Here is a 23,127-nt window from a genome sequence, read left to right as displayed (position 1 = left end):
CGGTTCAGAGAAGTGATGTAACTCGTCTCAATTGGCGGTGGAGTGAAAACGGAGTATGATGCTGATTTTAATGAGGACATGCTATGTAGTATACTTTAGTGCACTGCCTTACTTAATAACTGCAAACACAAACCAGATTTTATTTACGAACAAGAACAGTGATGCAGAGGAAGATTAGATACACTGCCCCAAATCAAATGGCTAGATGGCAAGGGAGATTCAGACATTAAGTGTTCTGATCCAAATGTTTTCCTTTTTTCCACTAGTCTACATTCAGGGATGGTTTTCTGATTTCAGTTATTCACTAAGGGAGTCAGAGAGCATAGAATGTGTTTATCACTGTACAGAAAGAGTGAACTAGAATACAAGCAGAAACCTATCAAACCGAGAAATTCAGCATAGACGGAAGGGGTACTTCGTCCAGGTAAGGCTGGGTTCCAACAGTGTCCCCAGCAGACATCTGTGCACGCGCTGTAACGCCCCTTTGTTGACTGACCATCACTCCTTTTGCCCCTTAGGTGAAGTTACTAGCTCCACCCCCCTCTCGTAGGGTGGCTAAGAGACCAGGGACAATGGAGGTGAAAAGAAAATAAATGAGGCACACCTGGTGAAATGAAACTAAACCCTGTATTTAAAACAACAAGAACACCTGTGTGGTCAAGACATAGGAAGTCACATCTGCTTATGGAGAACAGGGGAAGGGGGCACCCTGTAAGAATCTCACATCATTAAAGGTCAGGCATGGAGAAGCTAGGGGAAGACTACCAAATGCCTTAAAACCTTCAGAACCCTGGGCTCATTTGCATTTTCTTCTGCAACCACTACTGGTCAGTTGGTGTCTTGGAGAAGGTAGCTGCAACCTCTAGATTCGCTCCCTGAGTAGTTGTGACTGTGTCACCCTCCCATCCCCTCTCTGTACCCCCAGCCCACACCTTCAGGCAGCAGTGACGAAACAGACTTCTGAACACATTTATTTGACATGACAAGTGGTAAGAGGACTGACTTAGGCTTGCTCTCCACGTCTGCCTGTGCGGGGTGTTCATAAGCTCAGGCACACAGAAGAGCAACTTTGAGCCCATGACCTACCCCCTGGGGTAAACAAGACAATCTGTAGTAGTGTGTGTGTTGGGGCGTGGGACACAGGAAGGGAATAAAAAGCAGGAAATTGAGAAGTGGAGGGCATGAAAGGCAGCAACAGAACCGAGATTGGGAGCTGCTTCAGGAACGCCAAGAATAGTGAAGACATCCTGAAAAGCGGATGGAAGCAGGGTGTGAGCAAGGAGCCAGGCATGAAGAAGCAAGGCCTGAAGAATGGGGGGAGATATTTATGAAGAGAAAGCAGACTATGGGAAGGTATGATAGGCCACGCTGCAGGGCATACATGGAAAGCAAGGGATTGCTTCTTCAGGAGGGCAAAGATACAGGAGACCAGCCATGAGTGGGGGCTCCCTGCTGCTTCTGAACAAATGTGTCTGGGGCCCTAGCACAAGTGGTCCTCTGTTTGTTGCTGTGCTGTGCCTGTGGGTTCCCAAGTAATCCCATGTACTTGTGAAATGACCAGGGCATGAATGTGTGGGTCTATACGCCCAGTAAACACAATATTTATCCTTCCTCACTCGTAAGTGTACTGTGCTTGTGGACACATGCTTACCCATGTGTGCATGCACAGTGCCAGGAGCACATGCAAAAGATCCCGTGTCCGAGGTATCAGCTGGTTCTCCCTCTATCAGGGTCCTGACCCTCCCCCTCCTTGGCGCCCCTCATTTCTTTCAGCGCCCTGGTTCCCCAGGCCCGCCTAGACTCTGGAACCCCCCTAGCAGGCGAATCTGCTCAGTTTGCATGGAGTGGCGTCTCACCAACTTGCGCTTGGTCTTGGGAGACCCTGGTGCCCCAGAGTGTGGAGGGGCAGGCAGTGAGGGTGCCCGACCTCCAGGTTGGGGACGAATGTCGGGGATGGGAGGGTGGGGACTGACGTTGAGAGGAGGCAAGAAACCAGGTCGCGTTTGCGAGATGTGGTCTAGGAGCAAGGTCCCGGAGCCCCTTCGCTCTAGCAACCCTGGACTCCGCCTCCGTCCGCTCAGCGGGGATACAGCCCCGGGCAGACTTTCCTGGGACTGGCGTGGGGAGGAAACTGAGCCCGCTGGAGGGAGGGTCAGCGGAGAGGCGCTGTATCGCCGGCGCTCCAGGGATAAGCGGCTGGACTCGGGGGAGTCTGGGCAAAAATGTCCAGGGGTGTCGAGCTCCACCGGCTCCATGCGGCTCAGTTTTTGCCTTAGCCCTGAAGGAAGACCAGACTCCTGAGCCTCGGGAGCAGTGTTTCGGCGCGAGAGAGGACCCCCACCCGTCACTTTCTCCGCCCATGGAGGCGGGTCCTCCGGGCCTTCAGTGCTGTGACGCCGAGAAAGACGCGGTCTACCGGTCAGGGTCAAGCCGTTGAATTCAGCAGCCAGACGCTCCAAGCCCGGCCTCCCTTCCGCAGGAGGTACCGGTTGAGGAGGAGCCACAAGGCCCCAGGGCTCCGAGTTGAGCCTTTTGAGTGGTTTTGGAGGATGTCGAGGTGGCTTGGGGAGAGGCTCGGAAGGGGAAGGGTCATCAGGGGGCTTAGGAAGAGGGAATTCAAAAATGTCTCTTTTCTCTTCTTCTTCCTGGGCACGAGGGGATAATACCCCGCGTCCTCCTCCTGCAGTCTGCAGTTGGACTTCTGAAGGCGACGTGCAGACTCCCGGACTAGGAGGAGCGGGTGTAGGGTCCTCTACCCCCGGGGACGGTGGGGAATTAAGATACTGCCTGGTCTTCTTGGTGCCCGAGGGCGAGGTATCCGTGGTTATGATGATGACCTCCGTGCCCTTGGCCTTACAGGCGTCCAGCAGTGTGGCAAGGGTCTCGCGGTCCCCGCGGTCCAGGGCGTGAACAAGCGCAGAAGCGCCAGCGTGATCTCGGACTGAGGGGTCTGCGCCGTGGGCAAGGAGCAGAGAGGCCACTGCGGCTCCCCCACCCCCGGCGCAAGCATGCATGAGCGCGGTGCGTCCTAAACGGTCTGCGATGTTGGGATCCGCGCCTTGCTCCAAGAGATAGCGAACCATGCGTGCCTTGTTCTGAGGGTCGTCGTATCGGGCCCTACAGGCCGCCATTAGCGCAGTCTCCCCCTGGGCATCACCCTCATTCACGTAGGCTCCTCCCTCCAGAAGCAAACGGGCCAAGCGTAGCTTACCCTGTCCCACAGCTCGAAGAAGAGCGTGGCCCTCGGTGTGCAGCATAGCTGCGGCTCGGGCAAAAGCACCGATGGAGCCGGGACTGGGACCTGCCGAAGATATCTAGGAGTATGGGGGTGGTAGTTGGGAGAGGCCTGAGGTCTCGGTAGTGAAACCTATCCCTGTGAAAAAGAGAGAGAGGGGGAGCTCATTGACGACAGGCTCAGCAGGGAAACTGAGGCACCAATGAAAGCACCTGATGTATAACGGGGGTGTGTAGGGGGGCTACAATGCACAGTCTTTCCTTTTGACTCCTGCCTTTGAGCCGTCCCATCCCCCCCACCACCAACCACCACCAGCGCATGCCAAAGGAGGTGGGAATGGTGCACCACCCGCACTGAAGGATGGGAGCTCGTGCATATACGTACATGCACGCGCACAGATATTCCCACCCCCCATTCGCACTCCACGGCTTATCAGACCTTTCCAACATCCCCCTTTTCTTATCCACACTTGGAATCCCCCTCTCTAGGATACCGAACGCCACCCACCCACACACATGCACCCGTACAGTCATACACATATTTCTATTCCTACCCTCTTTTAGATTGCCACATCCCAAAAAAATGAGGGGGGGAGGAAGTATATTGCAATTGGGACCTAAAGGGGTGGAGAAAGAATTAGGGTTTCTTTTGCCTTTGCTATGTTCCCCGTTGCTCCTTGTTCTTCCCCCTCCCAGGCTGTACCCCCAAATAGATACCTGAATGTCCGCATAATCTCTGCCTGGCCAGGATTGAGGCCGGGGCCATGGGGGCCTCTGGGGAGGAGGAGCCGGGTACCTAGGGGCCCACATGGCGTGGAGGGGTACCCGGATTCCCTTGGTGTCAGTATCTGCGCCCCAGCGCTGGATCCTGGTCCCTCCTCCCGGTGCGCCCCGGGCACAGCGCCGGCTCCGGAGGAGAGAAGGGGGGGTGAGGGCGGAGCTCTTCTGTGCTATTTATAGCCCAGTCTCTGCGGGTGGGGGCGTCCGGCACCAAGCCGCTCCCCACCCCCATGCGCATACATATAAACCTATAAACCCTTAAGGAAAAAAAAAAAAAGCACCTAGCGCCTCCAATCTTGACTTCCCTTTCTTAACCCACCTCCCCAGCCCAAACAAACCTAAGTGCTCCTTAGGGGACTCTCCCACGACCCATTCAGGAACCATCCAGATTCTTCGTTGATCTTCAACAGATCTCCATGAGCTCCGGTCTGCCAGACCTGACTGCCACACACGGCATATGGCACATTGTGCAGAGGGGTGTAGGGAGGCGGTTGGGATCTGCAGCAGCGTCCACACAGAGCAGAGAGGCAGGAGATGTGGCTCCCTTCCCGTAGTTTAGGTATCAGGGCAACTATAGCCTGGAATCAGATAGCAGGATATCTCTGCTGCACCCCTCTCAAACACCATAGAGACACCTCGATCTCAGTTCCCTAGGGTCCCTTAGGAATGTAAAGAAGGTGATTTTCCCGGGGGATTTTTAGGACAAGGGGCATTCTCAAATTCCCTCTTTACAATATTTTAAGAGGTATGCATAGGAGGAAGAAAAAGGCAGAGTGATGACTGACCCCTGTTGCCGGTACGTTCATTACATCTCTTTACCCCCTTAGACTCATTCTTCCATCTCCCTTGAAGGTCCCTGCCTGAATCACTCCTTGTCTCTTCCTATCTGTTGCTTGCTGCCTCTGCCTCTTTGTGCCACCTGCCCTGTCTCCATGGTTACCAAGGCTTCCATCTGCATAGTTTAGGGATGAGTCTGTGTCCAGCTGGAAGGTACCAAAGGAAGTGGGGGCATCGGATGGGTATTAAGGGTTTAGAAAGCTCACTAAGGATCCTAGAGGACTCAAGTGGTGGACGCCGCCAAGTATTGATACAAAAAAATAACGTTACTGGGAAAGGACGAGAAATAGTTGTAGGGAAAACACCCACTTTTACTAGCTATTGATGTGTACCGAGTACTTTGCATACATACATACATCTTCCTCAACCCTCACAACTCTATGAGGTGGGAACTATTGTCTTCCTGCAACAAATGATAACGAGGTTAAGCAAGTTCCTCCAAAGTTTCACAGCGATGTTTCTTTGTACTATTCCAAAAACCAAGTGCAGGGCACTGCATCCGCATGCAACTTCTTAGTCTACAGGCCATTTTCTCTGACTCCTGGCGTATTCTTGTTGGCTAATTCCTAGTTTTATCTCCATCCTGAAGTATTTCCCTTTATTTCTACTCTATGAAAGAATTACTTTCTATTCCACCCCCTTCCCTTGAAGGGGCTTGTAGGGCAGTTGAAAGTGCAAAGAAAGAAAGAAAGAAAAAAACCCACTGGGTTCCTGCCTTCTCTCCCCAATGACTTCTCTGATCCTAAGTGCCCTCCACCACTTCTCAGACACAGCAACAATCGCATTCGAGGCCTGAGCTTGGTAGCAGAGTCAAGAGTATCAAGAGTTCAAGGCCAGCGTAGACTGTGTAGCCAGACCCTCCCTTTAGAAAAAAAAATCTTTTATACATTATTTATTAGTAGTGCTGGAGACTGAATAAGATTGGGAAGTCACCAAAAGAGAGGTGTGTGTGTGTGTGTGTGTGACGTCCTAAGCCAGAAGAGGGCGCTGAAGTTAGGCTGGGAGCCTCCTGGAGGGCTCTGAGAACTAACTCCAGTCTCGGCAGGCAGAGCTGTTATCAGTTGAGCAGTATGATTTCTCTAACCCAGGGCTATATTTCCCAGCAACGGTTCTCCTCTTCTGGCTCAGCCACATGTGCCTGGATGAGCTCTGAGTAGCAGGTCATCTTAGCCGACTGCTGCCATCCAGAGTCTGTTACGCCTAGGCTGAAGAGGTGAATTCTGCAGCCTCGGGTCTCAGCGCGCCCCACTTCCCAAGCCTCAGTTCCGGTTAGGTTGGCTCCCTCCGCCTCCCCGCCTCCGCTCTCGTTGATTGGTCGGGAAAACCCACCAATGGCGAGGTCGGGGAGGCGGGCCTAGAGTGCGGGCTGGAAGAAGAAAAGCAAATTTTCAAGTTGGCGGCTGCGTGGGCCCCGAGTGGGGGAGGGACGCCAGGTAAGGCTGCGACCTGGTGGCTCTGACCCGCTTTGGCTCGGTAATTCCCGAATTAGTCCCTCGGCGCCAACAGCAACGTAGATAACGCTTTCTGTCAGCCTGTTGGATCAGCCCCCTTCTGAATCCCTCCCCTTTCTCCCCGGGCTCCCACTGCTGTCTTGACTGTACACCGGAGACAGGGCTTGCTGTGGTGTCTGGGGACAGATATTAAAGCAGGAGAGAAAGGCTCATTCTTATAGCTCAGACTTTTCTATGGTATCAGCTTCTCCCGCATCTGTTCACATAACATTAGCCCCCTGTCAAGAGCCTGACAGATTCTTATTACCTCAAGCCAACGAAACCGCTACCCTTTACCCACCGCTTTCCTAGACAGCCTTGAAGAATTTATTGATCCCCAGCCTAACAGTGTCTGATTATCACTATTGGAATCTCTTTAATTTTTAAAATCACATTTATTATTTGGGGGTGGGGGAGGGAGGTGGCGTGCGCGCCATGGCTTGTGCAAGGAGGTCAGAGGACAACTTGAACTAGTCAGTCTGTTTCCTGGCCGCTTGACAAGAGTATTTACCACCTCAGGAGGCTCACTTTCTTCCTCCATTCATCCTTCCCCCACCCCCCATCCCTTTTATCGGCAGACTCTTGCTGTGTAGCCTATACTGGCTTCCAATTTGCGTTCCTCCTGCTATAGTCTCCCTAGAGCTAGGATTACACGTTCTCTTTTGATGTTTGTATTCTACGAACGGAAGGTTTGATGGGACAGATTGTGGTACTAAATACATTGTGTTCAATAAGCGTTAATCGAGTAGAATTGATTTGTGGGAACCAGTGTTATTGTCAAGGAGGATAAATTTAAACTCATAATTAAGGAACAATAAAAGACAACATAGTTTATAATTGATGACCTTTAAATTGGTGGTTTATTGCATTAATGTTTTATAGTTAGTCTCAGACCCGAGAAGGAAAACAACGAAAAGCACCGGAAGGGAGTCTTTATGCTCACAGGGTCTATAGACTCAAGTTTAAACGACAGTTATTTACTGAGCACCTACTACACACCAGACACAATGCTAGACAATGGGATCACAGTGAACCCTCTGTTAACATCTATTCAATAAACTGTTGTTTAGTATGTGGGAAAATATTTTTGAGACAGGTTCTTTCTATGCAGGGCAAGCAGGCTGCCCTCCAACTTATGATCCTCCTGCCTCAGCCTTCCTGGGATAACAGGCTTGTACCACTACACCCCAAATAAACTTTTTTCTTCTAAATTGAGGAACATGAATCTGGTCTTACAAATGCTAAGCATTAATTCTGCCCCCAAACTATACTCCTACTCCTAAACAAGCATTTTTATTTTTTTTAGTTTTTTAATTTTATTATTTATTTATTTATTTATTTTGAGACAGGGTTTCTCTGTGTAGTCCTGGCTTTCCTGGAACTCACTCTGTAGACCAGGCTAGCCTCGAACTCAGAAATCCACCTGCCTCTGCCTCCCAAGTGCTGGGATTAAAAGCGTGTGCCACCACTGCCCGGCTAACAAGCATTTTTAGCAAGGGAACTCACTAGCTCTTTTCAGGTTGGTCCACTATTTAATTTTTTTCTTTGTATTTATTTATTCAACTTAGATTTATTTATTATGAGTAGGCCTGGGTGGAGTATGTGCCATGGTGCATATGTGACAGTCAGAGGAATAAAGTGTATTCTACAGGCTGGCCCCAAAGTCACTATGGAGCCAACGATGAATTCAAACTTCTAAACGACAGGCTTGGCCCAGGCTTTCTGCTAAGCAAGTTTGTTGTTGTTGTTTGTGGGGGTTTGTTTATTTTCTATCTGGGGATTGAATTAAGGACCTCATGCATTGCTCCGTAAGGGTTCTGCCACTGAGCTATAGCACCTACCAGTCCTCTGAATTCTTGTTTACGTGTGTGGGTATTTTGTCTGCATGTGGATCTTTGCACCACTTGTGTACTTGAAAACCTTAGAAGGAAGAAAAGGGATCCCTGGGATGGGGGTTCCAGACATCTGTGAGTCACCCTGTGGGGCCAAGTTCTCTGGAAGAGCAGCCAGTGCTCTTAACCCCTGAGCCATCTCTCCAGCCCCTCCCCTGCATTCTTGAAAACAAAACATCCTTTTTACTTGTTAATTGTAGATCTACATTTATTCCATACTACTCTCAAACACATAGTAATATAAGAGTGTATCAGTTCATAGCACTAACATAAGAGGGGTCATAATTAGCACTTTACAACTTTAAACTTTATTGTTATTTTATGTACCTGAACACTCGTGCCAGCCACAGCATGCATGCTGGCATCAGATGGCATCACCTTTCACCTTTATGCTCACCAGGGATGGAACTCAGGTTCTTGGACTGGCACCGACTACCTGCTGAGCCATCTTGCCTGCCCTTGATACTAGTTTTCTGACATACATACTCTCAGTTTATTCTGCTTATATGCATAACTTTGTGTTTTATAAGTAAATAGGGCCACACAACAAATTCAATTTTGTACCAAGAATGAAAACATAAAAAGAAATTAACAGATAAATATGACTTTATGTTGTATTTCCCCTCCCCCTCACACCCCATATTATCAACCCTCTGCCTTGAAAGTGCTTTGTTTGAGGTTTTTTTGTTGTTTTGTTTTGTATATTATTTGGTTTGTTTTCTTTCAAAATAGGATTTCTCTGTGTAGCCTTGGCTGTCCTGCAACTGGCTCTGTAGACTGGGTTAGCCTCAAACTCTAGATTTCTGCCTGCTTCTGCCTCCTGAGTGCTGGGATTAAAGGCACCAGCCACCACTGCCTGGCTGTTTTTTGTTTGTTTGTGTTTTTTTTTTTTTTTTTTATCATCTATTATTAGACTACTTATGTCATTTCAAATTTGTTGTTGTTTGAAACAAGGTTTCACTATGTAGCCCAGGCTGACCTGGAACTCCATAGATACCTCAGACTGACCACTTTCTGCCTTAGCCTCTTTGAAGGCTTGAACTGTAGGTGTGAGTTACCATGTCTAGTTTATTTCAGAACCTCTGCTGCCATAAATAGTTCTTTAACAAACATTGTGATACTTTTATTGCAGAGTATGTGACTACTCAGGACAGATTTTTTTACAGTGTAAAACTCTCCTGGTGAAACTGCCTCCTCCCTCTCTGCTACTCTACTCTCCCTCTCAACTCTACTGCACTGTACCCTGTCCTGCACTCTCAGTGTGCTGTCTGTCTCTCCCTTAAGCAGCTTCCCTGTCCTCTCTTCTCATGAGAGTTGAGCATATTCTAATCTGTCAAATCTTTCTCTGATTCGTCACTTTGTCTGCCACTCAATTAGACATCACTTTCAAACATGGGTGCTTCCTTCTACAAACTAACTTTACCTTCACTGTTTGGGACTAAAGGTGAGTACTAAAGTCGTGACTGTATTCCAGCCAGAGGGATTAAAGGTGTGTAAGGGCTGAGCCACACCACAGCTAGAAACAGGTTTAAATATCCTGTAACATACATACAATTATAGTTTTTTAAAGCAGAGGCTAAAAAGATGGCTCAGTGATTAAGAGGTTGTACTGTTCTCACTTTTATTTCCCAGCATCCATCTGTAACTCCAGCTACAGGGGAATCTGACCTCAGGCCTCCATGGGCATCAGCACTCACTCACATGCACATACCCACAAACACACAATTCACATAATTCATAATTAAAATAACTATAAAGTTTGAAAGAAAGGTTTGAAAGAAAGAAAGAAAGAAAGAAAGAAAGAAAGAAAGAAAGAAAGAAATCAGGTATGGTTTTAACTCTAGCACCTGGGAGGCAGAGGCAGGCAGATCTCTGAGTTTGAGGCCAGCCTGGTCTACATAGTTCTAGGACAGCTGGGGTTATGTAGAGAGCCTGTCTCAAATAAATAAATAAATAAATAAATAAACAAATAAATATTTTAAAGTGATTTTATTGACCATTCTTTTGTCAGTTTTCTGTTCATATTATTTGTCATTTTTTGTTGTTGAGGTCTATCTGTTTTGAGTCAGGGTCTTCTTATATACTCATACACAGAACAGGCTGGCTTTGAACTTATGTACTCATACACAGAACAGGCTGGCTTTGAACTCAGATCTGCCTGCCTTTGCCACAGGTGCTAGAATTAAAGGTGCTGGACACTATGTCCTGCCTTTGTCTTTTTTCCCCCTATTTTTTTTTTTTTTTTTTTTTTTGGTGGTGGTGGTTTTTTGTTTTTTGGGGTTTTTTGTGGGGGGAGGGTGGGTGGGAGTGGACACTATCTTACTGTTAGCCTAGGTTTGCCTAGAGTTTGCAATCCCCCATCTCAGTTTTTCTGGAGCTGGAATTACAGGCATGTTCCACAGGCTCATCCTGCTGGTTTTCCCTCTAGTGCTGGGATCGGGCCTGGGCGGTGCACCTCCTGGGAAAGGGATCTATCATGGAGCACCATCTCCAGCTATCATGTCTCCTGGGGGAAGGGATCCATTTATATCTAACACAGAGCTGACTCTTACCTTATTAGAATAGAGGATTAGAGCGCCCACTACTGGTCACTCCATCATCTCCTCTAGGGACTTCATCCATACTCTTAGTTGTAAGCTGACTAGTCCAACAGAGGATAAACTCCGTGTAGGAGGCGCCAGGGGTGCACGTGAGTGTTGTCATTGTTCAGTTTTGTCCTTTTGCTCACAGCTTCATCAACAGCATTCAGAAGTGGGTGTGGTCGTTTGAATGAGCATGGTCCCCAGAGACTCATATATTTGGGTGCTTTGTCCCCAGTGGGTAGAACTGTTTGGGAAGGCTAGGGAGGTGTGTCACTGAGGGTGGGCTTTGAGGTTTCAGAAGCCCTCATTGTTCCCGGTTAGCTAGCCCTCTGTTTGCCTCATGCCTGTGGATGAGATGTGAGTTCTTAGCTATGCCTCTATGCAGAGCCTGCTGCTGCCATCCCTGCCATGATGGCCATGGCTCACCCTCTGAAACTGTAAACCCCCAATAAAGTCTCTCCTATGAGTTGTCCTGGTCATGATGCCTCTGGGAAGGACTTTAAAAGTAATGAAGGCATTGGGTTTATTACTCCCATTTTACGACAAAGAAGGAAGCGAAGTCTATGTCTCTAGGAAATGACAGAACTGGAACTTTTTGGTTGACTGGCTGGCTGGTTGGCTTAGGTGTTTTGAGCCAGGAACCATGTTGCCCAAGACAACCTGGAACTCACTGTGTAGCCTCACCTGACCCTGAACTCCAGATCAGCCTGCCTCCCCCTCTCAAGTGGTCACAGGCATGTGCTCCCACTCCCAGCTCTGCCTTCTTAAGCTCCAGGAATTTGTCGGCGTTTTTTGCATGTTGTATTGAAATGCGCCCTTTAGTAGCTTTTACTACAGTGCAAAGGTGTAAAAGTGGGCCCCGTGAATGCTGGTGTGTGGGCAAAGCACAGCGTACTGGTGAGCACTGGGGAGGGCTGATGGTAACAGAAGCAGATCTGGATCATGTTATAGGAGACTTCAAAATGCCCTCAAGGAGCTGCTCGTGATGTTTTATGAGTAGCGGGTTCCATTATGACATTTTCATAGATGGGCTTCAATCATCTATGTGCAGTGTATTTCTTCTTTCTTTCTCGTTTGTTTTTGTTTTGTGTTTCAAGACATGGTTTCTCTGTGTAGCCCTGGATATCCTGGAACTAGCTCTGTAGACCAGGATGGCCTTGAACTCACAGAGATCCACCTGCCTCTGTCTCTTGAGTGCTGGGATAAAAGGCCTGCTCCAACACTGACTGGTTATACAGTATATATCAACCATGTTCTCTCTCTCTCTCTCTCTCTGTCTCTCTTGTATGTGCATGCACACATGTGTATAACAGTGGAGCTGAGGAGTGTCATCCTCACACCATGGGTGAAGCTGTTACCCTCTCTTATCCCTTCCTCTCCCATTCCTACTAACCTTCTTCTTTTCAATTTAACCTCCTTGTGATTTTGTGTCTCTTTGGTGTTTGTGACTCCATGATTTTCAATAGGGTTGTTTTATAGTAACATGAGAAATCCAACCTTCCTTTCTCTCTCTCTCTTTCTTTCTTTCTTTCTTTCTTTCTTCCTTTCTTTCTTTTTCTATTTATTTTATTTGATTGATTGATTGATTGATTGATTGATTGAGATACGGTCTCACTATGTAGCCTTGGCTGGCTGGTTTGCAGATCCCTGTTTAGCCCAGGCTGATCTCTCAAGCTCATTTGCCTCTGCTTTCTGAGTGCTGGGATTAAAGGTGTGCCCCACCAGGCCTGCCTCAGGAAGGGTTTCTTTACAGGAGAATGAGAACCTTACCAGTGGTTACACCACTGAAGAAAATGTCCCTTCCCCTCCCATGACCTCTTATAATCAGGGTAGGTGCCGTGACCCCCTCCTGCGGCAGCGTGGTAACAGGCCCAGTCTTGGGCTGATCCTGTGCAGTTCATCACAGGTGCTGTGAGTTCAAGACTCCAGCCCTTTCCTTCCTTCTACTGTGGAGTGGGTGAGAAAGATATCCTGTGTACAGCTTGACAACCAACAGTCATGCATTCTCTATACCTTGATCAGTCTCCAGCGCCACTGCTGCCTGTAACAAAAGGAAGCTTTGCTGACCAACGTCAACAGCAGCACCAACCCATAAGTTAAACCGTGTATTTATTGAGAAGGCCTTTACAGAGTTCCAGTGGTTGCTCCCCCCCTGGACCTTTGATCTCTGTAGCCAGGAGCTTTTGAGTGTACAGTACCATTTTTTAGAATCGTAAATGGGTTCATTACAGATTTCCAAACTAAGAAGGGAAGACCAGTGCTTCTAGTTTCCACCCACCCCCTTAATGCCTGCATTAGACAGGGTTCACCGTCTCTCCCTCTGCACCTTTGGTGGTCAGTTGTTTGATGTGGGAGTATGTGAACGTGTTTGGAGTTGTCTAAGCTCCAAGCTCATGGGCTTTTTTCTTAGCTCCTGATAGCTCTACATCAGAGCCGATGGCTTCTCCACAGCTGGAGCTGTGGGACAGAAACCTAAGCCAGCTGCTCTCCTCTTCCCTGGAAGGAGACAAAGACGTGGTGACAAGTTGTGGCTCTCCTGAGGGCAGAAAAACATGCTCTCTCTCAATGGCAATTTTTCCCTTCCGTTTTTGTAATGGTAGTTAGACTCCTAACTCCTCAGATACCATCTTCTTGCTACAGATTACTAATCTTATATATGATTTTGTATATGAGATATATAATATATTTACATTTAGTTCAGTTTTTAAACTTTTACTTTACCTGAGGGAGATATAGAATCCTCAAAGTCCTTTGACCTCATCTGTCTCTCCCCCACCTTATTGAGGCAAGGGTCTCTAACCACTGAGCTAGTCAGCCTCTAAACTCCCAGGATTCTTATTTTTTTTTGTTTCCCATTGGTTCCATGGATCAAACACAGGTTATCAGCTTGCATCCCTAGTTAAAATTTTAAATCAATAATTTTATTTATTGGCTGGTTATGTTGGCACATTCCTGTAAGATTAGAACTTGAGAGATAGAAGCAGGAGGATCACAAGTTTAGAACTTTCTACGTAGCCCAGGCTAGCCCTAGACTCCTTGGCTTGGCCCTTCTCTTTCCTCAGCCCTGCAAGTGCTGGGATTACAGGCTCAAGTCACAATGCATACCTAATAATTTTCTTTTATTATAAAAGAAGTGTTCATACATTATAGAAAAAATTAATACACAAACAGGAAGAAAAGAAACAATTATGAAGGCCCATCATCTGAAAGAAAACCACGTTACAGGGCTGGGCATGTAGTTTAGTAACTAAAATAATGAAACAAAACTTTAAAAAATAGATTTACAGAAGAACTGATCGTCCCCAGAGGCCCCACATGTCCCTGGCACATAGCTCCCCTTTCATTAAGGCTGTATATTACTATAATGTATTAGTTACAGTCAATGAACCACTAGTGATTATTATTATTTCTCAAGGTTCATATTCCATTCAGATTTCTTCAGTTTTTATATAAAGGTCTTTTCATGTGTCATGATCCTCCAGAATACCACAGCACATTTGTCTCATCTCCGTGGGCTCCTCTGGGCTCTGACAGTTTCTCAGGTTCTTATTTTTGATAATCTTGACAGTTTTGTAGAAAACTGGTCAGGCATGCTGAGGATAGCCCTCTGTCTCAGGCATGCTGAGGATAGCTCTCTGTCGGAAGCTGTTGTTCTTCAGGCACTTACCTGGACTTGGGAGGTTTGGGCGCAGTGATCACAGAGGTACAAGCATCAAGCATCGTTCCGGATCTGACACAGGCATAGAGGTTTGCTCTTGGAAGCTGAGACAGGAGGAACAAGTGTTCAAGGACAGCCTGAGCTACATAATGAGACCTTGTCAAGGAAGGCTAAAAGGCAGGGAGAGAGATGGAAGGAGGCACATGCCCTGCAGTCCCAGGACCTCCAGAGTAGAGGCAGACGTTAAATGGTCACAGTCATTGTCTGCTGCATAGTTAGTCGCAGGTCTGCTGAACTACTGAAGACTCCAAATCAAAGCGAGAGGAAACAAATGTTAAGAATATATATTGTCCAGAGTGAGTTCCAGGACAGCCAGGGCTACACAGAGAAAGCCTGTCTCAAAAACAAAAGAAAAATGAACAAACAAACAAAACCCGTATTGTCCTTGTCAGTCCCTGCTGATCTTGGCCACTGGCTAGAATGGTGTCCATTATAAGGTACCCCATACATCACTCTTATAAATTTCCCACTCTTATAAATCAGGAATTATGCTCCTTTTCTGTTAGCCTGGACTATCTACGTGCTTTGTTTATTTTTTAGCTTGGGCTGTCTACATGGTTTATTTAGAATTCTGCATTATTTAGAATTCTGCATGAGACATTGTCTTTTCCCGGTCATTTATATCACGATGGACTCATGGGTGTTTACTTTGTACTTTGGGATTATAATCTAATATTAATTTATTTTGTTCTCTTGGGGAGCTGAAGTGACGGTTCTGTGATTGAGAGCACTGCTTGCTCTTGTAGCGGATCCAGGTTTCTTCCCAGCACCTGCACCAGGCTGCTAACAGCCATCTATAGCTCCAGTCTCAGGAAAACAGTGCCCTCTTCTGGTCTTCATGGGCATTGCACTCAAATGTGAGTGTGTGTGTGTGTGTGTGTGCGCGCACACGCACGCGCGTGTGTTTGCAAAAAACAAAAACAAAAAAACAAACCATACACATAAAATAAAAATAACGATCTTAAAAATAAATAGATTGGTCTTGTTTTTAATTATGGGTATCTCTGTGTATACACATGAATTCAGGTGTCCATGAAGGCCAAAGACACAGGAACCCCTGGAGCTAGAGTCTGTGTGGTGCTGGGAATCAAATTCATGTCATCCGGAAGAGCAGTACCCACTCTTGACCACGGAGATGTCTCTCTAGCTGAACTCTTTTTAGTACTTTAAAACATTATTAACTTTTATTTATATGTGTACCACGTATGTAAAATGTGTATGGAGGCTGTGACAGGCATTGGATCTCCCAGAAGCAGAGTTACTGACAAGGGAAATTGCCTGGTGTGAGCTGTGTGGACCAAACCCAGGTCCTCTGCAAGAGCACTGGATACTTTTAACCACCACGCTGTCTCTCCAAATCATGTTTAAAATATTTTTAAAAATGTTTTAAAAGTGTGAGCACAAGAGTGCAGATGCCCATGCAGGTCGGATAAGGGTGTTAGATTCCCTGGAGCTGGGTTTACAATGGTGTGAGACACCAGACACAAGTACTGGGAATAAACTCCATTCCTCTACAAAAGCAATGCACATCTTAACCACTGAACAAAGTCTCTCCAGCTTTGTTTATTTTGAGACATGATCTTGCTATTCATCCCTCAGTGGCCTGGAACTCTATGTAGACCAGGTTAGCCTGAAACTGGTAATCCTTCTTTCTTAGCCTTCCATGTACAGGGCTGGGATTACAGGTTTGTGGTATCACTCCTAATGTTTTATTTATGTTTTAAGTAAGTTAGTAAGTAAGTATATCTTTTACTTATTTTGCATTTTTTTGAGGCAGGGTTTCTCTGTATAACCTTGGCTGTCCCGAAACTTGTTCTATAGACCAACCTGGCCTAAACAAAGTAATTCCTTCCTCTGCGTCCCAAGTTCTGAAACTAAAGGCGCGTCCCTCCATGGCCTATCACATTGACTTTTTTAAGTGTCACAGAAAAAGGATTTGGAATTTAGCCCAAAGGTAGGGTACTTGCCTAGCATGAGAAAAGCCCTGGGTTTGAACCTGGATGTGGAGGAAAATGCCACCTGCCATAGAACATCATGTGTCATGCAGTGCCGTGGCTTCATGTCTCTTCTAGTGTACTTCTTCATCTCTTTGTTTTTGTCTTTATTAGGTTTTTCTCACTGGATCTCTGCGTATCCAGGCCCCCTCCACCATGGCCAGCCGGGGTGGGGGCCGGGGTCGTGGCCGAGGCCAGTTAACCTTCAACATGGAGGCTGTGGGCATTGGGAAGGGTGACGCTTTGCCCCCACCCACTCTCCAGCCCTCTCCACTCTTCCCTGTGAGTGTCTCCCTTCCCTTCTTCAGCCTTACATGTGCCCCGCATTGAGCTCATGTGAGCACAGAATCCTGGCCCATGTGAGCCATCCACACCTTGATTCTGTCTCTATAGTCATGCCCCATGGGAAGGTGTTTTCCAACCAAAGAAGTGTTTATCTTCACTTTTCATGCCCTCCACTCTCCAGCTCTCAATGCCCTCCATCTTCCTGGCCTCCCATTCTTACTGAGAACACTGGATTTTACTTGGGGAAAATCCCTTTAAGGTTTTACTGCAGTGCTCCTGACTAATCACTGTACTTCCTCAGCCCTTGGAGTTCCACCCAGTGCCACTGCCCGCAGGAGAAGAAGGGGAGTATGTCCTGGCACTGAAGCAAGAGCTGCGTGGGGCCATGAGGCAGCTCCCCTACTTCATCCGTCCAGCTGTCCCCAAGAGAGGTCAGTAGAAAGGCTAGTGTCATGTTTAGGGCCTTATTCTATAGGCAGTGCCCACGCTCAGCACACTTGGGGGCTGGAGAGGCTTAGGAAACTTACTGTCTAATGGAGAGAGCCTTCTGTGTCTGAAATGTATCGCCGCAGTCAAGATTTGACTTGAACTTTAATCTGGGGGCTAGTGGAACATTAAAGCGTTAGCATCTTAGTTCGGATGTACAAATGAATTTCCAATTCATTACTTGGAGAGACCTTGATGCTGGGCCTCTGAGCACCCCACCTGTGCAAAGCCTTCTCCCCTTCACCAGTGAAAGCAGGAGACTGGAGAAGGCAGGGCTGCTGGCAGGCTTGGGAGAATGGATATTTGTCCTTGATGAGAAGTATTGACAGTTGCTGCTTTTTTACTGAGTCCCTGGGAGCTGAGGGCCCAAAGCTGGAAGACTTACCAAGTTAACCCCATTAGTGAGAGGGAAACAGAAGACTGAACCCTGGTTTTTATCCCAGTGTGTCCTATCCAGTAAAGCACACTGCTTCTCAGAAGAGGATTTTGGACAAAAGGCAAGCTGGAGGAAAGTCAAGGCCTTCACCCAAGCTGGCAGCACTGGGCTCTGGTTTAGAGTAAGGTGGTCGATACGTAGGAAGGGCAGACCCTTAGGAACAGATGTTCTACGAATAAAACTCTGACTCGTGGGCTCTGACCCCCAGATGTGGAACGTTACTCAGACAAATATCAGATGTCTGGGCCAATTGACAACGCCATCGATTGGAACCCTGGTAAGTGACTGGCTCTCTCTGAATGCCCTTCTTTCAGATGCTTGAGGTGCCCCAGACCGTCACCCTCCCTTTCTTGTACAACATCTAAAAACCAGAGTCTTCGATGTGCTTTGCAGCACTTTGAGGTTCTCCGTAAAAGCCCTAGTTTGTAACAACAGTGCCCACCTCTCCAGAGGCATCCAGCCTGCACTTTTATTCTGAAAATCTTCAAATCAACCAACCTTCCTTCCTTCCTTCCTTTTAGACATTCCCCTTCCCCTTAGTACCAGCCATCTTTCCCGGAAGACCCCAGCCAGACAGCATCCTGCTGACTTTCACTCCCATTCTTTCCAGATTGGCGGCGACTACCCAGCGAGCTCAAGATTCGAGTGCGCAAAGTACAGAAGGAGCGTGAGTGAATCTGCAGGAGGACGTTAGCCGGTGCCACAATGACCACAGGAGGGCAGCAGACCGCCATGTTTGCTGCCAGAGACCACACGAGGGCAGCAGAGTGCCGTGTTTGCCTCAGGAGGGTGGAGTAGGCTCAGTTAGGATGGAGGGAGAGATGGCTCAGCTGATAAAGACACCGCCACCAATCCCTGGGGCCCACATATTGGAAGGAAGAACTCATTCTAACTTCCTCGTGTGTGTTACACACACACACACACACACACACACACACACACACACACACACACACAAAGTTTAAAAACCAGAAAGAAAGCTAGTTAGGAGATGTGCTTCCTAAGGACCCATTTTTGATCCTCCAAACAGGGACCACCATTATCCTTCCCAAGAGGGCCCCTAAGAGCACAGAGGTGAAGGAGGAGACCATACAGAAACTAGAGGTGAGGAGGAAGTGCGATCGATCGACAGCTGGCGACAGCTGGCCCCATCCCTTAGAGCCTCACTTCTCCCCGTGTTCTGTGAGTGTGAGTTTCTCTTCCTATTCATTCTCATATGAGACTCTAGAGAAGAAGGAGGAGGAAGTAACTTCAGATGAAGATGAAGAGAAAGAAGAAGAAGAAGAGAAGGAGGAGGGGGAGGAAGAGGAGTACGATGAAGAGGAGCATGAGGAGGTGAAGGGGACTTCTGCTCCGACCCTGCCCACCCCGCCTTTCTCCCTCGGGAACAAGTTGTGGGCTCACAACTTTTTTTTTTTTTTTTTTTTTAAAGATTTGCTGTTGTTGTATTTTTGGTTTTGGTTTTGGTTTTAAGACAGGGTCTCCACTATGTAAGCCAGGCTGACCAGGAACTCCCCAGAAATCCCCCTGCTTCTATTCCCTGCTGTTGGGATTTCATGAGTAAGCCTCCAGCCTTAGCATACAAGACTCTAGATGATTGTATACCAAGTGTGTTCTGGTGCCTGATGAGGCCTGAAGAGGGTCTCTGAACCCCTGAAACTGGAAGTTACAAGCAGTTGTGAGCTGCCCAACGTAGATGCTGGAATCTGAACTTGGGTCCTCTGGAAGAGCAACAAAGGCTTTTAACATCCAAGCCATCTTTTATTACATGTGTGCATGAGTGTGTGTGTATGTGTGTGCATACATACATGTACACATGTGTGTGTTTGCATGTGTCATGGCAAATGTATGGATATCAGAGGACAACTTGTGGGAGTTGGCTCTCTCCTTTTCCCATGTGGGTTCTGGTTACTGAACACAGGTCCTCTGGCTTGACAAGTGCCTTTTGTACTGAGCCATCTCACTATCCCTGGGCTTTCAACTCTTACACAGGAGATGTTCTCAGAGAGTTACAGTGCTACCAAAAGACAAAAGCCCTTCCCCAGTTCATCTATCCCTGGCCTGTTCTCAAAATACATACATGGCGAGTGATATAGCTCAGAGGGCAAAGGGGCTTGCTGCCAAGCCTGATGACCTGAGTTCAATCCCCAGAACCCACATTGTAGAAGGAAAGAACTGGCCCCTGCAGGTTGTCCCCTGACCTCTACATGTGCACCAGGATACACATGCACACACATATATAACACACGTATACAGGCAAACAAATAAACAAATAAATAATGTTAACTTTTATAACATGAAGCTGGAGTGATGGCTCATGGTTAAGAGCACGTGCTGCTCTTCCAAAGGACTCAAGCTCCACTCCCAACAGCCACACGGTGGCTCACAGCCACCTGTAACTACACGTCCCAGGCATCGGGTACCATTTTCTGGCTTCTGAGGGATCCAGGCATGCAAGCAGTATACACATACAGGCAGTCAAAACACCTATACACATAAAAAGTAAAATAAATTTATAACAGCTGATAGGGATGTCCCAGACCTGGAGAGGTATATTTGGGAAGGAAAGAGCCTGGAAACAAAGAGAAGGAAACTCTGAAATCATTCCCGATCTTTGCTTCTTTTTACATCTCAGGAAACTGATTACATCATGTCGTATTTTGACAATGGAGAGGACTTCGGAGGGGACAGCGATGACAATATGGATGAGGCCATATACTGAACACTTGGGCCATAGACTGAAAACTGAACACCTGGGCCATAGGCTGAACACCTGGGCCATAGGCTGAAAACCCGAGCCCATATATGTTCTTGATTTGAGATATAGGGACTAAATATCCTTATTTACTTAGGGAATTTCCTGTTATTGGTTTTGAGAGAGGATCTCATGTAGCTCAGGCTGGCCTGGAACTCAATATGTAGCTGAGGCTGGCCTTGAACTCTTGATCCTCTCATCTCCACCTCCCAAGTCTTGAGGTTACAGGGATGCACCTTCACACCAGACTTACTAGTATTTACTTCTTTTCTTTTTTCTTTTCTTTTTTTTTTTAGGGGGGTGTGTTTTGTTTTGTTTTGTTTTCGAGACAGGGTTTCTCTGTGTAGCCCTGGCTGTACTGGAACTCACTCTGTAGACCAGGCTAGCCTCGAACTCAGAAATCCACCTGCCTCTGCCTCCCAAGTGCTGGGATTAAAGGCGTGCGCCACCACCGCCCGGCTCTAGTATTTACTTCTGTTGAGGAAGAATTATTCAGTCAGAATCCAGGTGACCTGTGTGATCCCGGGGGCTGTGCTGCACAGCAGTGACAGTTTAGGGGGTGCTTGGGGTGGAGGCAGTCAAAGGGAGTAAGGCTTGTTTTGTATTTTTAAATAAAAGGTTTGTATCTGTCTCTACACCCAGAGTGATGTCTACTGGGAAAGGGCAGGAGGAAAGGCTGAAGGGGATATCCAGTGGAGCCATTCTTCCCCACCACGCCCCCTTTCGGAGGCTTGAATTTACAGCCTTGCACATGGATCTATCACTGAGTCTTACCCCCAGCTCTTTGTGTATATTTATTTTACATTTTTTTAGACAGCGGTTTTTGCTAAGTTGCCTAAGTTGGCCTTGAACTAGCCCTGTAGCCCAAACAGGCCTTCAACTGTCTCAGCCTCCCAAGCTGGGATCCCAGGCCTGTGCCACCAGAGTCAAACCTCTGCTTGTCCAGTGTGACACTGTGGGGGAGGGGTGTCACTGCCTTGACCATTATTTCTCAACCCTTCCGTGGGGCACATTCAGGAACTCATCTGCAATGCTGTTTGAACGCATTGATGGGGGAAAGCACAGGCTCTCCCACAGACTACCCCAGCCTTTGGCCTCCAGCAGCACGGGGACATGAGGCTGCATATTCAGGCATGTTTACCAGGACGCCAGCCCTCTCCTTTCTCACACTTGACCTTGATCTCGTCCTTATTTACGAAGAGTGATTGCAGCTATTTTTGTGCAGAGAGTCAAGAAAGCCAGGGGCCGGGAGAGAGGAGTGACTCACTGTTTTCAGCTTACATGGTTCTCTTCCAGGACCTGAAGAGCCCACTTTGAAAGGCATATTTAGGGATCTCCCTAAATATACTGTTCTCTACCGACAACCAGGGTGTGGCTTGCAGCTTCATATTTTTTTGTTCTTTCCTTTGTGGAATTAGCCTTTCTCACTCCACTTTAGGGACAGGGTAGGCGGTGTTATCTTCCAGGAAGTAAGGAGGGTGGGGAGAAAGGGAGTGATTTAGGGACACTCATAGCTCTAAGAGAGGCTTCCTCGCCCACACAGCGCTCTCTTGGGTGAGGTCACTTCCCTGGGCTCTGATTGGCTTCTGAGGAAGCCTTCCTCGAGCTGATTGGTTGCATGCACTTGACATGCCACAGCCACGAGTGAGTTGCGTGTCCAGTATAGAAACAGAGTAAGGAGAACTGCATAGACACGGGTGCTACCACAGGAGGCCCCATTGAGCATTTAAAAGTTTAAAGATGGACTGTGGGAGAAGCATCCAATAAACTGCCCAATTACTTTTAGACAGGCCGACAGAATTTCCTACAGTATCGTGGGTTAGAGAGCCGAAATCCAAGGTCAGGTAATTCTGACCCCATTGTACAGGGAGAAGACGAGCTTCGACTCCATGGAGGAAAAGCACCTTAAAGGCCTCGTTTAAATGTGGTAGCAAGCGCTGGGATAGAAGCCCGGCCAAGGAAACGGAGACGGGAACAGGAATAGAAACGAACATTCCAGAGTTATTGAGCAATTTGTGATGATTGATGTGTTTCCTTTTCTAGCTCTCCGAGGTGAGTGAAGGGTGGGGCCCGGAGACTTGTCCCTGGGGTTTCCCACAGTTCTACAACCAGTGACTGTAGCTAGGGAGGGAACTGCAAGAAAAAAAAAATCCTGAACGTTTTGGGGTTTTTGTTGTTGTTTTTCTTTTGTCTTTCCCCACTTCGTCCCATGCACACACAGTGGAGGGAGACACCATCCTAAACATCACCACTAACATCCACATCTATGTTGAGAGACACTGCCATCGGCTAGCCCACCTGATGCTCCTCTGGAAAGTCTTTTTTTTTTGTTTTGTTTTTGTTTTTTCGAGACAGGGTTTCTCTGTGTACCCCTGGCTGTCCTGAAACTCACTCTGTAGACAAGGCTGGCCTCGAACTCAGAAATCCGCCTGCCTCTGCCTGAAACTCCATTTTTTTATTACACTTCATTTATTTGGCCAAGGGTGTTCAAAATGGCTTGTGTGGGGAGCCCAGAGGACAGCTTGCAGGAGTCAGTACTCTCCTGCTGCCCGTATGGTTCTGGGGGCTCACAGTAAAGTCATCAGGCTTGGAGGCAGGCACCACCTGAGCCATCTCACATCCCTGGGGACTTCTTAAT

At 47.6% G+C, this 23,127-nt stretch overlaps 2 protein-coding genes across 4 annotated transcripts; one reads left to right on the top strand and one right to left on the bottom strand.

Annotated features, from left to right (window-relative positions):
* Positions 1–955: 955 nt before the first annotated feature.
* Positions 956–4,339, bottom strand: Ankrd34a (ankyrin repeat domain 34A). Of its 2 annotated transcripts, XM_076932965.1 has the most exons (3): positions 3,952–4,339; positions 3,789–3,851; positions 956–3,373 (listed from the first exon to the last, which is right to left on the bottom strand). In XM_076932965.1, exon 3 carries the CDS (start codon positions 3,255–3,257, stop codon positions 1,770–1,772), a length of 1,488 nt encoding a protein of 495 aa, XP_076789080.1. In that variant the 5' UTR covers positions 3,258–3,373; positions 3,789–3,851; positions 3,952–4,339; the 3' UTR covers positions 956–1,769. The 2 variants fall into 2 exon arrangements, with proteins under 2 accessions (XP_076789080.1, XP_034357215.1); XM_034501324.2 differs by lacking the exon at positions 3,789–3,851.
* A 1,827-nt stretch (positions 4,340–6,166) lies between these two features.
* Positions 6,167–21,124, top strand: Polr3gl (RNA polymerase III subunit GL). Of its 2 annotated transcripts, XM_034499455.2 has the most exons (8): positions 6,171–6,284; positions 16,642–16,809; positions 17,114–17,243; positions 17,943–18,011; positions 18,345–18,401; positions 18,765–18,838; positions 18,956–19,069; positions 20,370–21,124. In XM_034499455.2, the coding sequence occupies exons 2-8, from the start codon at positions 16,684–16,686 to the stop codon at positions 20,454–20,456; spliced, it is 657 nt and encodes a 218-aa protein (XP_034355346.1). In that variant the 5' UTR covers positions 6,171–6,284; positions 16,642–16,683; the 3' UTR covers positions 20,457–21,124. The 2 variants fall into 2 exon arrangements, with proteins under 2 accessions (XP_034355348.1, XP_034355346.1); XM_034499457.2 differs by lacking the exon at positions 16,642–16,809 and having other exon boundaries at positions 6,167–6,284; positions 20,370–20,709.
* The last annotated feature ends 2,003 nt before the right edge of the window (positions 21,125–23,127 follow it).

This window comes from Arvicanthis niloticus, chromosome 4, assembly GCF_011762505.2.
Source record: "Arvicanthis niloticus isolate mArvNil1 chromosome 4, mArvNil1.pat.X, whole genome shotgun sequence".
NCBI lineage: Eukaryota > Metazoa > Chordata > Mammalia > Rodentia > Muridae > Arvicanthis > Arvicanthis niloticus.
Note: the sequence above shows the minus strand (reverse complement) of the source record. Positions and strands in the feature narration are given on the sequence as shown.